The sequence below is a fragment of the Paroedura picta genome, chromosome 4 (genome assembly GCF_049243985.1).
Source record: "Paroedura picta isolate Pp20150507F chromosome 4, Ppicta_v3.0, whole genome shotgun sequence".
Taxonomy (NCBI): Eukaryota; Metazoa; Chordata; class Lepidosauria; order Squamata; family Gekkonidae; genus Paroedura; species Paroedura picta.
The window spans coordinates 35,961,064-35,977,348 of NC_135372.1; the positions used below are offsets into that span (position 1 = coordinate 35,961,064).

At 47.0% G+C, this 16,285-nt stretch overlaps 2 protein-coding genes across 2 annotated transcripts in view; both read right to left on the minus strand.

Annotated features, from left to right (window-relative positions):
• Positions 1-16,285, minus strand: part of GADD45B (growth arrest and DNA damage inducible beta) — a 115,669-nt gene that overhangs the window by 40,511 nt on the left and 58,873 nt on the right. The gene's annotated exons all lie outside the window — the stretch shown is intronic.
• ZP4 (zona pellucida glycoprotein 4) lies at positions 455-15,906 on the minus strand. Its single transcript, XM_077336279.1, has 12 exons — positions 15,543-15,906; positions 13,636-13,757; positions 12,420-12,519; positions 10,612-10,767; positions 9,331-9,518; positions 7,279-7,376; positions 5,240-5,367; positions 3,909-4,098; positions 2,006-2,153; positions 1,115-1,202; positions 754-861; positions 455-640 (listed from the first exon to the last, which is right to left on the minus strand). The coding sequence occupies exons 1-12, from the start codon at positions 15,721-15,723 to the stop codon at positions 483-485; spliced, it is 1,665 nt and encodes a 554-aa protein (XP_077192394.1). The 5' UTR covers positions 15,724-15,906; the 3' UTR covers positions 455-482.

The following is a 16,285-nucleotide window of genomic DNA, read 5'->3' on the forward strand; positions in this document are numbered from 1 at the left end:
ACGATATGGCATTATGCCCTGCTGAGGTCCCGCCCTGCCTGAAACCCTGCCCTTTTCAGGCTCTGCCCCCAAATTTCCAGGATTTTCCCAGCTGCTTGCACTGTTTTCCTCTCCTCCATTTTATCCTTGCTGCCAGGTAGGCTGAATAGGCAGGACTAGCCCAATAGGCATGAAGGAATCCTGCGGGGAAGCTGGCAATCAAACCCGGCTCGACAGATTAGAAGTCTGCTCCTCTCCTAACCACCACACCAAGCTGGCAAAAAACAGAACTCAGAGCTTGCAACACAGCCAGATGTGCACAGGACTCATTCTAGGTCCCAGTCGCAGCCAAGCTCACCTCCCTGCTTGGCAATGGGCCTTAGAGAGAGCTTTTGTCCATGAAGAAACACCAGCCTCAACGGGTTAACCATCAGCTTTGTCATGTCTCCCAGTTCGAAATGATGGAAGATCGAAGCAGGTTTGAACTTTTTTTTTTTTATTCTTCAGGCACGGCGAAACAACCTTTTTTCTTGCCTGCCCCAGCGCTCCCTGAGAACTACAGCTGCAAGGCTGCCCACAGCCAGCACCGCTGCAATTCCTGCGGCCAGGACCACGGCTGCGTCCCAATGAACAGAGCTGTCTTGGGAGGGCCTTTGCTGTCCTAGAAGGGGTGGGGGAGGAAAATAATTACTGTCAAATGAAGTCACTCTCCATGCAAGGAGATCTCCAGCTTGCTGAAGTTCCTTCCCCACTGCTCATACCCTCCCCCGTTACCTTGGTGAGGCAGCCTTTCTGCCTCTTTGGGGCTGGAAAAGTTCACAGGCCCATTCAAGGTCACCAGGACCAGCCGTTCCTCTGGACGTCCCTCCGCTGTTCTTTGTCCTGGACGGAGAAGCAGAAGGTGTTACTTACATTGGGCAGTTCAGAGAGTACAGAGAGGTGCTGGGTCCTAAAATTATGGACAGGGAATCTTCTATTTCTGAAATAACCAATTCACAGATGCCCTGACTTTTCCCTCCAGTGGGAATCCAAGGCGGCTTATTTTGTTCTCCTCTAATTTATCCCCATAACAATGCTGGGAGGTAGGCTAGTTTCCATCCCACCCACCACCACCCCACTCCAAGCTAAGACTCACTTCTTCCCGGAATGGTCCCCGCACAATGGACAGTACATCTCTCCTGCCTCGAAGGTACGCAGGCTGAGGCACTGCAGTGGAAATACACCTGGGTTTGTAGACAAGGAGGAAGGGACAGAAGAAGAGCCATGCAGGATCAGACTAAAGGCCGTACCTAAGCCCAGGGTTCTGCTCACACCGTAGCCAACCAGCACCCTCCAGGAAGATTGCAATAGCATCATGTTGAGGTTTAGCAGCAGTGGTGATGGAGAATTTTATTTCTAACTCTGGTCTATCTTAGAGGTGTACACTACAGGGCCCCCTTAGAGGTGTAGACTACAGTGGACACACACAAGGTTCATTCAGGAGTTAGGGTAAGAAGAGAGCGGCTACCTTTGCCCCACCTCCCAGGATTATTTTATTTATTGTATGGTATGTGTAACATAGTCAGGAGATCCTAAGGTTACCTGGCAGCCAGCCATGACACACTTGGAGGTAGCTTCTTCTTGCCTGTCTCTGCATTATGACCCTTGTTTACCTTGGAGGTCTCCCATCCAAATACAAGCCAGGGTCAACTCTGCTTAGCTTCTGAGATGTGAGAGGATTGGGCTTGCCTGGGCTACCCTGGTTGGGTGTTGCAGGTCTAATTTGTATCTGATTAAGGGAGCTTTGGCTCTTAAGAGCTTACACCCCCATCACATTCTTTCTGGTCCCTATGGTTCTCCTGGGTCCATTCCACACACATTGGATAATGCACTTTAGAAGTAGATTATTCTGTTCTGCACTGGAAAATCCAGCGGCCAAAAGCACATTGAAAGTGCATTATCCAACGTGTGCGGAATGGGCCCTGGTCTCAAACTGATCTGTTCTCCTGCAGCCCTTCCTACTCCACCCAGGTCAGTCAGGTCTTACCGGCCCAGTGAGCATCCTCTGAGAAGCAGCTTCCACAAAAGTGAAAGTGCTGACAATGAAGCGCTGATGGTGGGAGGGGAACTGCAGCCCTGAGTCCATACTGATGGGCACCATCTGGGTTTGGTAGTTGTCTCCTTTGTAGGGGCATCTACAAACAGGATGAGAAAGAGGACACTGCAATTAGCCTGGTCAGTTTCTACGCAGTGACAGCTGGACAAGGAAAAAACCTTTGGTTTTGTTTATTTTTAAGAGGGGAGAGTTAAGTTCCTAGCTCTTCTGGCTAAACTAAGCAAAAATGAAAATGCAGCAACATTTCTAACCCCTCAGTCATTTTGTCCCTGTTGTGGGCATACTATAGACCAGGGGTAGTCAAACCTGTGGTCCTCCAGATGTTCAGGGACTACAATTCCCATGAGACCCTGTCAGAATTTTCTGGCAGGGGCTCATGGGAATTGTAGTCTATGATCATCTGGAGGACCACAGGTTGACTACCTCTGCTATAGACCAGCCAAACATTAAGGTGCTCCAGCAGAATAACACTGATTCGAAATTAGCTTTTATCATTCACTTGGCACGATAGAAGTGACTGGGTCCTTGCAGAGGCAGAGTTGAAACCTCAAAACCGAACGAACAGTCCCAAGCGCATGGTCTCATATCACATTCGTCTCACCTGTGGGGATCCAAAGCAGTTTTCAGCATTTTTATCCTCACAACTATCATGTGAAGTAGGTCAAACTTAGAAATGTGTGACCTTGGCCAAGCTCTCCCCGGAAGCTTCTGGGGTAGACTGGGAATTTGAAACTGGATCCTCCCAGGGACCAGTCTGACACTCTACCCACAGTACCAACTGGCTCTCAAGGTGGGAGTTTATGAAGCCAGGAAAAAGCAGTGGCAAAATTAAGGGATGCTGCATAACAACACTAGGACACAACAGGCCACTGCTTCTCATGTTTTATGTGGAGCCATTGTTCTCATGGACTGCATTCAGACAAGAAGAAGAAGAGCTGTTTTTTGTACCCTGCTTTTGTACCCAAAGGACCGTTTATGCACTGGAGGTTTCATGCTGGGCTGCAGGCTGGAGTTTTAGTTGTGGCAGGTTGCCCCACCTCTTCTTGCTCCCACATGGGGGAGCATTTGACCTGAAGCACCTCATCCACCCCCGTTCTGTGCTCCTGACAGGGGGGTGGGGCAGTGAAGGTCCCAGTGCATAAACGGTCAAGGAGTCTCAAAGTGGCTTACAATTGCCTTCCCTTCCTCTCCCCACAACAGACATCCTGTGAGGTAGAAGAAGAGGAAGAGTTGGTTCTTATATGCTGCCTTTCTCTACCTGAAGGAGTCTCAAAGTGCCTTCCCTTCCTCCCCCCACAAAAGACACCCTGTGAGGGAGGTGGGGTTGAAAATGTTCTGAGAGAACCAGAACTGGCCCAAGGTCATCCTGCTGGCTGCCTGTGGAGGAGTGAAGGAATCACACCCGGTTCTCCAGATTAGAGGCTGCCCCTCTTAACCACTAGACGAGCATGGCCCAATTGCAATAAAAAAAATATAAACCAAAGTACAAGCAGTTTGTGCGTGCAAATCACATAATTCAAACAATGATTTGGGTTGAGCCTATTTTTGCCTCTGAGCTTCAACGACCACTTCTTTATTTCCACATTCTTAGGTCAAATGACAATTTACCTGGATTATTGGTCTTGTTTCGAATGACAATCTTCTTCAGCTTCCAATCACAACATTAAAGTGTAACAATTCAGTTTCCTAAAGGATCTGTAAAGGTTGACTTAGAGCCTCAAACACTTTTTCTTAAGTAGTGCCAATTGCAACACAAACCACCCCTAGGCCTCCTTCCCTTGGGGTGCTGCCCACCCATCAATTGTACCCAGGACCCCAAACAGTGCTCACTGACCCATTCTCCAGAAGCGGCCATTGTGGTTTCTGCAGGGGGTTGGTACTTGGTGTGGCCCAACATTCATGCAGGACCAGAACCAGCGCTGGGTCTATCCTCCCAAGGATGCGGACTTCCACCGGAACCGGGTCGCGGAGGACCTTCACCACTGGGTAATCCAGGTCAGCATAATAGGAAGAGTATTCCACATCTTGAGAGAGACGGAGAGAGAATCATAGAATAATAGAGTTGGAAGGGACCTCCTGGGTCATCTCCTGGGTCATTTGCACTATGCAGAACACTCACATCCCAATCACTCATCCACTGTAACCTGCCACCCCCTTGAGCCTTCACAGAATCAGCCTCTCCATCAGATGGCCATGCAGCCTCTGTTTAAAAATGTTCAAAGATGGAGAACCCACCACCTCCCAAGGAAGCCTGTTCCACTGAGAAACCACTCTGTCAGGAACTTCTTCCAGATGTGCAGAATCTGGTTGAGAAGTGTAGTTGTAGACACGCCCACACAAGGCCACTCCCCTTCTCATTCCCTCCAGGCCTATCTTTGGCTATTTCGGGAGGGGTGGGTAGGTCAACGTGACCATATATAACAGTAGTTCTCAACCTTCCTAATGCCGTGACCCTTTAATACAGTTCCTCATGTTGTGGTGACCTCCAACCATAAAATTATGCAAGTGTTCTTTCACAGAAATTAAACCAAAACTGACCAATGGCGTCAAGATCCATTGTTCATGATTGTAAATAAACTGTTTCGTTCCTGGGGTTTCTCAGTTCTGCCTCTTATCCAACCATGGTGATCTCACTCTTTTCCGTTGCTCCAGACAGACAAAATCTCTCTCTGTCTACCCCGCAAGGTTGTTGTGTGGATAGTTCCGTAAGGGACTCAGTGTCAGCTGGCAACTGATCCCCCCCAAGCTGGAGCCAGGGTCAGAAAGGACCTGGCTCTGGTCAAGAGCAGATGCACTTCTTTCAGGCCAGGGACCACCAATGTGCTGGCACTCAAAGATCCCTGGAAGACTGACAGATTTCCCTGAAGAAACCTTTTTTGGCAAAATGCGTAGTGAATATTTGGAGACTTCAACTGAGTAATACAATATTTTTACCTATTTTGTACCATCGGCCTTGGCCTTTCTTTTTTCACTAGCCTGCGACTGGTGCAGCTCTTTATTTTCTTGCTGTAAGAATACATGCCACTGTTTGCTTCTCCCCCCACCTCTCCCCTTCTTCCAGGGTGGGATAAGAGTGGTTTTGTCTGGTTTAACTGTGCAGCATCCCCAACTCCACTTTGCCGCCTAAGCAGGTCTGCTTGGCCTCTTTTAGAGAAGAGCACTCACCTCTTGCCAATCTCATCTCCAAGGTGAGCGGTCCTTGCTGGGCAACGGCAGCAGGTGGCGCCAGAGTGGCAACCTGGACACTGACGGGCAAGGAGGCTTCGGCAGAGTAGCTGCAACGGATGGTGACTCTGTGGGATAAAGCAAAGGATGAGCAGAGCACAGGACAGGAAGGCATTTTATTGCAGCCCACTTATAGCTAGCAGACTCAGCCTGTAAAATGGAACTCTTCTGCCAGTCTTTTAGATAAGGCCAGCAATGAGGACCCCATAATCCACACGACAGCCGGGAAACTTTAACACTGATGCTCAGTACGTCCCTATTATTCTGTTATTTGCTGTTCATCGTTATCTAAGACTGGTATATTTCCTGGCTTGAAATGGCTGCAAATGTTTAATGCATTTTGTTTTTTAGACTCTCTGTTCTAAGTACACCGCCCTGAGACGTCACGGTGAGGGGCGGTATGTAAGCTGAGTGAATAAATAAAATAAATAAGATGGCTCAAAAATCTCCAGTGATCACAAAGATCGGCAGCTTCTACTGAAAGAAAAAGAAAAATAACCTTGTCCTTTCAGCAATATGAAGCCTTAAGTAGATTAATCGTCTCCAAGCAGCAGAAGAAGAGGTGAGAGCTGGGGGTATTTGTACCCTGCTTTCTACTACTCAAAGGAGTCTCAAACTGACTTTTAATTACCTACTCTTTTTGTCCCCATTCCTGTGAGGGAGGTGAGGCTGAGAGAGCTCTGAGAGAACTTGCTCTGCGTCAATAAATCCAAAGTAGGGATCTTTGGGACGATTTCCGCATGAGGAATCTGTTCCTGGACAGCCTTCGATTGTTGGTGGGTTTTAGAGCCCCCTCCACATGATGTTGCCTGCATCCTGAGGTTGTCTAATAGCTGGGTTGAGTTCTGGGCATTTTTAATTCACAATTTCAGAAAACACCAAAACTGGATTTATATCCCTAAATCGCACATCCCATCTGTGAGTAACCAGGGATGAGCCCGTATGGAGGGGGAAATGCACAATAATCTTTGCACCTGCCCACCCGTCTGAATGTTTTGCACCGAGTATTTTTTTTAATGGCACCATCTGCAAAGTTATATTGTCAAAGGTAAAGTAAAATATTCTTTAAAGTGTCCACGGTCTTTTTGGAATCAGGCAGGCAAAACACAGCCCCCTGTTTTCTGGAGGTGGAGAATGAACTGGGAAAGAATGGGGTGGGGATGGATTATCAAGCATGCTTCCCCTGATCATACAGGGGTCTGAGCAGCTTGTTTTTAAGCCAACCAGTAACACAAAATGTCTTTTTTTATGTGCAGCCTTCTCAAAATTCAGACAGGCAAAATCAGCTCCGTTTCTGTTTTCTGGAGGTGGGAAAGGGGGTGGGGTTGATCCAGAAGTCTTTTCCTGATCATACAGTTGTCTGAGCACCTTCTTTCTAAGCCAACCATTAACACAAAATTTCTTTTTGGGGTTCCAGGAACCATGTTCAGCAGCTGAGAAATCCACCCAGACAGAAATAAAGTCCCAAAAATATGAGTCCCCAAAGGGGGGGGGAATGCTGTATCATTCTGGAGTTTCTCCATAGCAACGCAGCAGTGTTGATTTTTATTTAAAAATGCATCAGTGTTGTGGCATTACTGCATAGCAACACGGAAGTGCCTTAAAAAATTAATCTCAGGGCTGGGGGGGGGGGGGGAGAGTTTCAGTCCATGAGAGAACTGCTGTGCCGTGATTGGCGTCCTGCTGTGATTGACAAACCCTTGCAGCTTCGTCAGGAGGCAAAAAGCCGCGATGGGGCAGAGGGAAAACGCGGGAAGGGTGTCCCCGTGAGGAGGGCTGCAAACGCGAAGTTTACCACCCTGCATTTGCAAGCAGGAAGCCACTTGTGTTTTGCTCCTCCATGAGGAGATGGTCTAAGTCTTCCAGGATCTAGAGAGGACTGCATTCCATCGTCATGGTGGCATTTCGTTTCTCCTCCTCACTCCCCCAAATGGCTTTAAACCCATCCATTTCCTTCACTTGCCTAAGCAGCTCCTTACCTGAAGTTGCTGTCCCGGGTGATGGAGCCAGTCTGGGACACAAGGACTTGCCTGTCCGCCACCAGCTCATTTTCATAGACCCGGTGGCTTCCGGTTGTCTGAATGGAAACAGAAGCCTTGGTGAGCAAGAACCGCTACTGGAGCAGGGTACAAACTCTCGTAGGAGCAGTCTGGAACCCCGGGCAAAATTCAAGAATAAATCCCCATCATCAGTAGGGGGTGGTAGTGTCAGGCAGTGCTTCTGTCAGTTTTAGGTGGTTGCAGAGGCGGGGCACTGAGATTGAGGAAGTGAGTTGGCATCAGAGGGGACGACAACCTTATAGCTGCTTGTCATCTTCTGAACGGTACCCCCCCCCCCCCAATTCGCTTATTAAAAATATACAATACAATGCGGTTTAAACTAAAATTAAAGTGTGCAAACAATGTTAACATCAACCAGAGAGATGTTATATTGCTCAACTAGATTGTAGTCTGGAGGTGGCTTTGATGGGGTGGGGGCCAGTAGATGTTATCTGATTCACCGGCCCCAACCAAAAGCCTGGTGGCGGAAGAGCTCCGTTTTACCGGGCCTGAGGAACTGTGCTAGCTCCGCCAGGGCCCGGATGTGCACTGGGAGCTCATTCCACCAGGTGAGGGCCAGAACAGAAAATGCCTTGGTCTTGGTTGAGGCCAGGTGTACTACTTCTTTGGGGATGGAAGGATGGCTTTTCTATAAAGGGATTACCGCTTGCAGTATAATGGAACGGAGGGGGCTTCTATAAAGGAAACAGGACTGTAGTCTATTCCACTGTTCATTGAAAGTATTGTTCTGCTTTCGCTACATTACTTTCTACTTTTGCACTTTTCGTTCTTTTGCATTATTTATGGCCGTATAAATGGCTAAGCAGGTCTTTGTGGGAAAGGCTCTTTTGTATTGTACATCTACAGCAGGGATCCCCAACATGGCACCCAGGGGTGCTGCGGTGCCCACTTTTACTTTTCCCAGCACCTGCAAAGGGCTTGTAGAGGCCAGGTGGGACACCTGCCAAGCAGGGCTTCTGCCAATTAAAATAATTCTGATTCTGTCTGAGTTCCAAACTGGATTTCATATACAAATGAATTTTGAAACTAGCCGTTTGATTTCTAGAATAGCTACAGAATCTTGCTATACAGAAGCCTCTGTTTGTGGAACAGGTGAGATGTTAAAAATGAAATATTGTAGACATGTAGTGAAAATAAGTACCAACAAAGCACAAGATGCTGGTCTCTAACTTATTTGGCTTAACATTGAATAAATACCAGTTTGAGAGCCAGTTTGGTGTAGTGGTTAGGAGTGCGGACTTCTAATCTGGCATGCCAGGTTCGAATCTGCGCTCCCCCACATGCAGATGTGGGCTCGCCATGGCACTGATAAAATTGTTCTGACTGAGCAGTGATATCAGTGCTCTCTCAGCCTCACCCACCTCACAGGGTGTCTGTTGTGGGAAGAGGAAAGGGAAGGTGAATGTAAGCCACTTTGAGCCTCCTTCGAGTAGGGAAAAGCGGCATATAAGAATCAACTCTTCTTCATCATCTCTCCCCTCCCCCGAGTGGTGCTAACTATCATAGTTAGAGACTGGAATTCTACTGATTAATTGGGGCTAGAATGTTTTGCTTTGTTTTCATGATGTATGGGGTTTTTATATATTTTATGTAAACTGCTACAAGCCATCAATGCTAGGAGTGGCAGTATATAAAAACAATAAATAAATTAATTAATAATGTTTTGACTGCAGCTATACTACAGTATTAGTTTTATTCTCTCCACTTGCTCTTTCCCAGTGTTATTTTCAAAAATTACTCATCCCGTTCTCTGCACTTGTGTGTGGCTCCTCCCCTCATGGCGGCCATTTTGTGGTCGGCTCCAAATCCCACGGTGGCCATTTTGTGATCACTCTCCACATTCCAAGAGTCGCCCATAGGCTCAAGAAAGTTGAAGACTTTGTTGAAGTTGAAGATCAACCTGTATTGGGGGGAAGTCCTCTGGAAGGAGTTTTATGAACAACCTGGACATGGTCCTTCCGAACACCATACCTTCAATGTTGTCCCGCAAGCAGAGAGTGGAAACTGGAAAAGGATGAAGGTGTTGGTCTTGGCTACAGGAGCACACTCTCTCCCTCGGCTGCTCAGAAAGTGCACAGATTCCAAGATGAGAGATGGACGGGTTGCGTCCCTGGAGACGGCGACGGAGAACTGTCCTTCTGGGGTGCAGTGGGCTGTCACTACAGGAGGAAGGGAAGGAAAAGCAATCAGACAGGAAGGGTGAAGCAGCCACCCCGAAGGCCCGCCCCAAACCTGCAAGAGTTAAAAGACATTTTTCAAGTGATGGAGAACCAAAGCATCTTGTGGAAAGCTTGACCATCTCCAACATGGTGATCTGTGTTCTTTCCACCCGCTCAAAACTTCTGGGGAAAACTGGCCACCAAGACAATGAATGAAGAAACAATGAAAGAAAAAGATGGTGGGGGCTCAGTGTTCCCCACCTCTAGCATCCTATTTCCATCTAGGGGAAAATGTTGACAAGACTTTCAATATGCAGAGGAAGAGTAAAGCACCAGCTGCTTAAAGAACATGTGTTTCTATTGAGAACAGAAACAACTTTGTAAAAAAGAGAGGAGAGAGAGAGTCCCAACTGTCTAACTGACCACATGTTGTTTTTCTGGAGGCAATCAAGGAGGAAGTATGTTCAAAGGAGCACAAAGTCTCCACTGGAGCCAATTAGGAGGAAATTATTTGAATAATACTAGGAAGTTCCTGATCTAAATATGCTAACTACACATCTACCCCGATGCTCCCTGTAGGATATTCTTCATATGTTGTTGAATTATGCACACTACAGAGCTTGTATATTCCAACAGAAAGTGTCAGAATCCAGTTTGTAGGTGGCCCTTTAGCCACAAAGAACATATAGGCAGGCTATTAGCTTCTACTAGAATGTTAAGGAACCAGTGTGAAGGCTGTAGTCCTCATGTTTGTACAACTGCTTAACCATAATGATGGACTACACATCTTATAAGGCAGCTTTGCACCAACACCACCACCCCGCGTACAGCCAAAGTTTTTACATTCCTGCCCCACATCCTGATGAGGGATGCTTGTAGTAGCCCCCCCCCCCCCCCGTGCAAGTATTCAGAGCCTCCTCATGTAGGATCAGAACCCCATGGCTATAGAAGATGCACTGGTCCTAATCTTCAGCTCCGTTGAGGTAGGGCAGTACTGTATAACAGGAAGCTCACTGCTCTGTGGTTGGTTCGGCATGTGCTAGCAATGCTCACCCCCGCTCAAAAACAAGTGGTCCTCTGCCCCTGCACCCACCTTTGTTGCCATAGTAACAAGGCACCGCCCTGTCTCTGGAGTTGTAGCAGCATCCTAGGTCCTCACATTCCCCCTGGCTGACTTGATAGGTTGAACACGGGAGTCTGTCCGGGGCTTGGACGGCTGAACACAGACTGGGGCTGGGAGAATCCAGTGCTGCGGAGGGGGGGGGGGAAGCAGAGATGGGTTACATGGCCTACTGCTAACCTCTGGGCAAAGGGCCCATTCTGCACTTGCTGGATAATGCATTTTCAATGCCCTTTAGAAGTAGGGCCCATTCTACACACATAGGATAACGTACTTGCAATGTGCTTTGGCAGCTGGATTTTCCTGTGCGGAACAGGAAGATCTACTTCTAAAGTGCATTGAAAAGGGCATTATCCATTGTGTGCAGAATAGGCCTGTTGCACACAGGAAAATCCAGCTGCAAAAGCATATTGAAAGTGCAATACCCTACAAGTGCAAAACAGGCAGTTCATCTCCAATCTCCTGTTTAAAAAGAGCCTCAGGCAAGAAGAGGCCAAATTACTTATACTTTGCTGGCTTCCCCAATGAGGATCCCAAACAGCTGACAACATTGATCTTTTACCCTCACAACCACCCTGCAAGGTAGGTTAAGCTGAGAGAGTTATTGGCCCAAGGTCACCCCAGGGAGCTTCTGAGGCGTGGTAGGGATTCAAACTTGCACCCATCGAAACCTAGCTTGACACTCTTAAGCACTACATCACAGTAGCTCTCAGAAAGCCAAGAGTCACATAACCGCACTGAAAAATCATAAATTGATAACAACATTAAGCAGATGGCCAATGAAGAGAGCTGTTTTGAGGGCAGTTCATTGGGCAGGAGGAATGCATGGGGTTCACTGTTAGGCAGCCATGGGAGAGACAGACGAGAAAAGGGATAAGTTCCTTCCTGTGCCTTGGGCAGTCCATACCCCCCCCCCCCAGTTTTGTAATGCCTCATCTGCAATGCTTTGGTTTTTGGCTGTTTGAATTGGGCAATCCCATTCAGAGTCAGCATTGTCGAGACCGCGGCCCCAGCCACCAAGGTAAGGGAGGGTTCCTTGCAATAGTTTTAGACTACGCAGGAGAACCTGTGGGTACCCAGGACAAAGTTCTGCTTGCAAAAGAGTCTTTGTGCTGGAATCAGCTTGGCCTGCAGTTCTTGTGTCCTCGGAACACACCTCAAACTTACTTAAGAACGTAGATAGGAAATGCTGCTCTTCCCCCCAAAATACACAAAACCTGACCACAAAAGAAAACAAACAAATTCCATACAGATGACTGAAATACTTAGGTTCTTAAAGACTGGTCCAAGGGAAGAAGCAGGGGAGGAGAAGCCAGGAAAGAGGCCATTTGCCCCATTTCTGGGAATGTCAGTGGAACACATAACTAGCCACGCAGAAGTGACTGTAAGCCACTTTGAGACTCCTTTGGGTACAAAAGCAGGATTCTGCAAAAGCAATATCCACCTTTCCTCTCCGTGGCTTACACTCGCCTTCCTTTCCTCTCCCAGCAACAGAGATAAGATGCAGTAGGTGAGACAGGGAGAGAACCGTGAATGGCCCAAGGTCACCCAGCTGGCTGCGTGTGGAGGAGTGGAGAATCAAGCCCAGTTCTCCAGATTAGAGGCTGCCACCAAGCTGGCTTTTTGGGTGGCACTCCCACCCCCTCTTAAATTTCCTAAGGTGCTTGCAGGCTCAAAAATGTTAAGGGGTCCCTGAATTACAGGGACTGTCTTCCATTGTCCCCTCATCCAAACGCTAGTCCATATACTGGAAACCCTTGTCAGAGAGGCCAGAACTTCACCTAAAAAGGTCTCTGGGCATTTCAGCACTTCTTTATAGGAGGTCTTCTCTCCATTCACCCTTAGACCTTCAATCTGGATCACTGCTTGGTAGCTTCCATCCTAGACAGAAGAAATTCAGGTCAGCGGTCTGGATGCCATCACATGACTCTCCGAACCATTAAGACTATAAATAGTCATTGCTTTTGCCTCTGGAGAGATGCACAAAATTAGAGGGTGGGTAAACACCCCTCCCAAGTCTCAAGGAAAAGGACTGGTAAGAGACTTGAGTTTAAGATCAGGACAGCAGGGCTGCTTCAGAGCTGACTTTTGCTCTGGCTGGAACACAACTGGTCCCTGTGCTTCCACATTGTTTCCACACAATGTTGTGCTTCCCACCTCCCCACACCCGAGCGGAGGCTTTCTGTTGGAATTGCAATCAGCAAGTAATGTGGCGAGGTCAGCCTCAAAGGGCTGTTGTTAAGCTGCATAAGCAACTGAACTGTGTCTGTGTGCTCACTAGTGACACCTAATGGTAGCAGTGAAAAAACCCAGCACGTGTCTGAGAGACTCCTTTGTTTAAGGTGGGCTCCCACCCACTTCCTGCTTTTTCTGGAAGAAAAGATCAGAGCATGCTCTGAAGAAAGGAGCAGACTCCATTAGGCTCTCTGCTCTCTCTAACTGCTGATGTGTGGGCATTAGTCTTCTTGAGCCAGCCATTGGGGCTTGCAATGTGTTTTCTTTACAGCTACCTTTTAAGCTTTTGTACTCCGCTTCAGTAAGGAGATATCTATCTGTAAATAATCTTTCCTAGTAAAGATTCTTGTTTTTAAACCACAGAGCTCTGTGAGTCTGGATCTGTGCCTCATCCACAAAGGGAACTAATAATTGCATCCTTTCAAGCACTCTGTTATTTTGCAGATCTGTTTTCTGGAGGGACTCAGGACCAGGCTTAGTCTAAAAGTCTTAACACTTTCCAAGTTTTTAAGCCAGAGCAAAGAGGGGAAAGCTTTCTTTGTTCCAGCATAAAGGAGAAATTAAGGGTGACTGAAGGTAGAATATACATGTGTGGAAGCTCGACCTGTTGCCAGTCAGGGGTGCTGGTGGTAGATCTATAACATGCTCCCCCTTCAGTCCCCTTTTTCATTTCCAGCTGAGCCCCAGTGCTGTGAGCATTATACTTCACTTACTCCTCCCACCCACAATTGTGCAAGGTTGCTTTCATCCTCAAGATCTTACATGAACTTCAACATAACACCCGGAAGCAGCCACCTTCACCACCATGGAGCCGTCATGATTGGGGGCTACCCAAACCCCACAGATCGAGTCATTCTTCAGGGGGTGGGGCTGGCCTTCAGCATCTGGAGGGGGTTAAAGCAGCAAGTTGTTTTGAGAAAAGACAGTCCACCCATCCCCAGACATTTCCCACCCACTCCTGTTTCTTTTACAGCAGGGGTAGTCAACCTGTGGTCCTCCAGATGTTCGTGGACTACAATTCCCACGAGCCCCTGCCATCGTTTGATGGCAGGGGCTCATGGGGATTGTAGTCCATGAACATCTGGAGAACCACAGGTTGACTACCCCTGTTTTACAGGCCAAGACAATATCATCCCCCCCCATCTCCTCCTTAAGCACACATCCCAGAGAAGGGAGAGCCAAGAAAATGTAATTCGCCACATACGCATGACCAAGTCTTTGGAAAGGGAGGTTTGTTGTCAGTTTGGCTTTCACACATGCCAACAAATCAGGCAAATTTTGGTACTATAGTATTATTTATAAGATCAGAATTGTGACCACCGCCGCTATATGTTATGTGATATGTTATATGTAACTTTTAATTGGGGTTTTTATGGGGATTTTATTGTGTTTTAACTATTTATGTTGTAAACCGCCCTGAGACCTATTGGGAGAAGGGCGGTCTAAAAAATTAAATAATAATAAATAATAATTTTCTTCTTAGCATCTATTCAACAAAATTTGAGTCCCATGGCGCCCTTAAGACCAACAAAGATTTATTCAAGGCGTGAGCTTTCATGTGTACGCACACTTCATCAGACAATGGAGCGGGGATCATAAGCGTACAGATATGAGAAAATAAATTAATAACGAATTAGCAAACAGCATTACAACATCCTAAATATGCAACATAATTCATTGCTAAAAAAGCACCATCAAGATCTTTGGTCTCTTCTTTTCACAAAGAAAAACAGGTCTTCTTCTTCCCAGGCTCCACCTCCCCACCCCAAATCTCCTGGAATTTCCTAACCACCCAACGAATGAGAGGCCCAGAATGACCCAGTTTGCTTCATGGCCCTGTGAGGATTGGAACCGTGGTTGTCCCAAGTTCTAGGCCTTTTATGTATTTTACTGTACTTATACCCTGCCTTTCCCAGGAGCCCAAAGCAGATTCCATCTCTTCCGCATAGTAACCCTGTGAGGTAGATAGATGCAGGAGGGTAGCTGTGTTGGTCTGCAGCAGCAGAACAAAGTCTAAGTCCAGCAGCCAACAGAGGTCTTAAGCTTAAGGTATAAGCTTCCTTGTGCATCTGAAGAAAGTGTTTATGCGCATGAAAACTTAAACCTTGAATAAAACTTGGTCTTCAAGAACTTAATAGTGGCACATTTTATTTTATCGTCAAATTGGGGGAGGGAGTGTGGCTCAGTAGAAAGTCCCAGGCATCTCCAGTTAAAACCAAGAAATAAGGGATGTGAAAGACCTTAACCTGCAACCCTGGAGAACCAGTCTGATGAGACCATATTGACCTCGGTAGGCCAGGGGCTTGACTTCCACAAGGCCAGGGGCTTGACCATGTACACACAATCAGCAGGACAACTTTATGAGACTCAGGCAGTTGCAGCAAAAACCATCCATCTATAGAAGACAAATTAAATTGCAGACTTGTACAGCCTAAATTAGCCTCTAAGGCCATGTAGGGACAAGAAATAAGACTTGTTTAATAGGCATTCCTTTTCACTATTAAAAATTAATGCTCTATTCCACCATTAGTATCTTGAAATAAAACATATTTCACTTAAACACAGAAAATCCACCAAAGCTGCATTTTCCCTCCATCTGCCCATAATAAACCAGGAATAGTCAAAGCAGGAAGCTCGACTTCAAGGGGTGGGGGAAGGAACAAGCTTACCTAAGATTTTTATTGTAGAGAAAGCTGCTTGAGAATTTGGTAACAAGAGAAGCTCCAAATTGTCTTCATTACAGCTAAGCAAACCAGCATCCCAGGTAGCTCCAGTAGCACCCCCAGTATTCACTTGGGCACCCCACAAAAAGAGCCACATAAACAAAACTCCATTCAGCTCCATCCTCATAACTGCCCTTGCCCAGATGTTCACCTTCTACCTGCTGTTTACAGCTGAGTTATACCCCTGGGAGAAATGTGATTGGACTACACTAAACTAACCCTCCCTCTCTCAGGTCGTCAATTGACACACCTGCAGAGGAAGGCTACAATCCTAGGGAGTCTTCCCTGGATTTCAAGGTTCCCAACAGGCCCGGAGAAGCTATCCTGCCCCTTTAATAAAGACTTAATGGGTGGAACTGGGTCCTTTAACCATTTCATGGCATGATGAAAATAGATAATAGCACTTGGTAAATAACAGGCCACTATTTCTCCAGGCCTGTTGGCTACCCTAGCAGGGAGTTTTCATTGAGGCTTACTTCCAAGTAAATGTCCATAGGCTCAAGTTGGAGGTTTAGAAACCAATGCACAGTTCCTTGAGAGTAAAGCCCCATAAAACACAGTGCAACTGACATCTGAGTAAATATGCTGTGGGGCTGTGATCCTACACCATGGATTTACGATTTCTAGGTAAAGTATTGTTCTAATTCTGCACACAGTGGCTTTGTATGTTCCAACCAATTGCCAAGTTA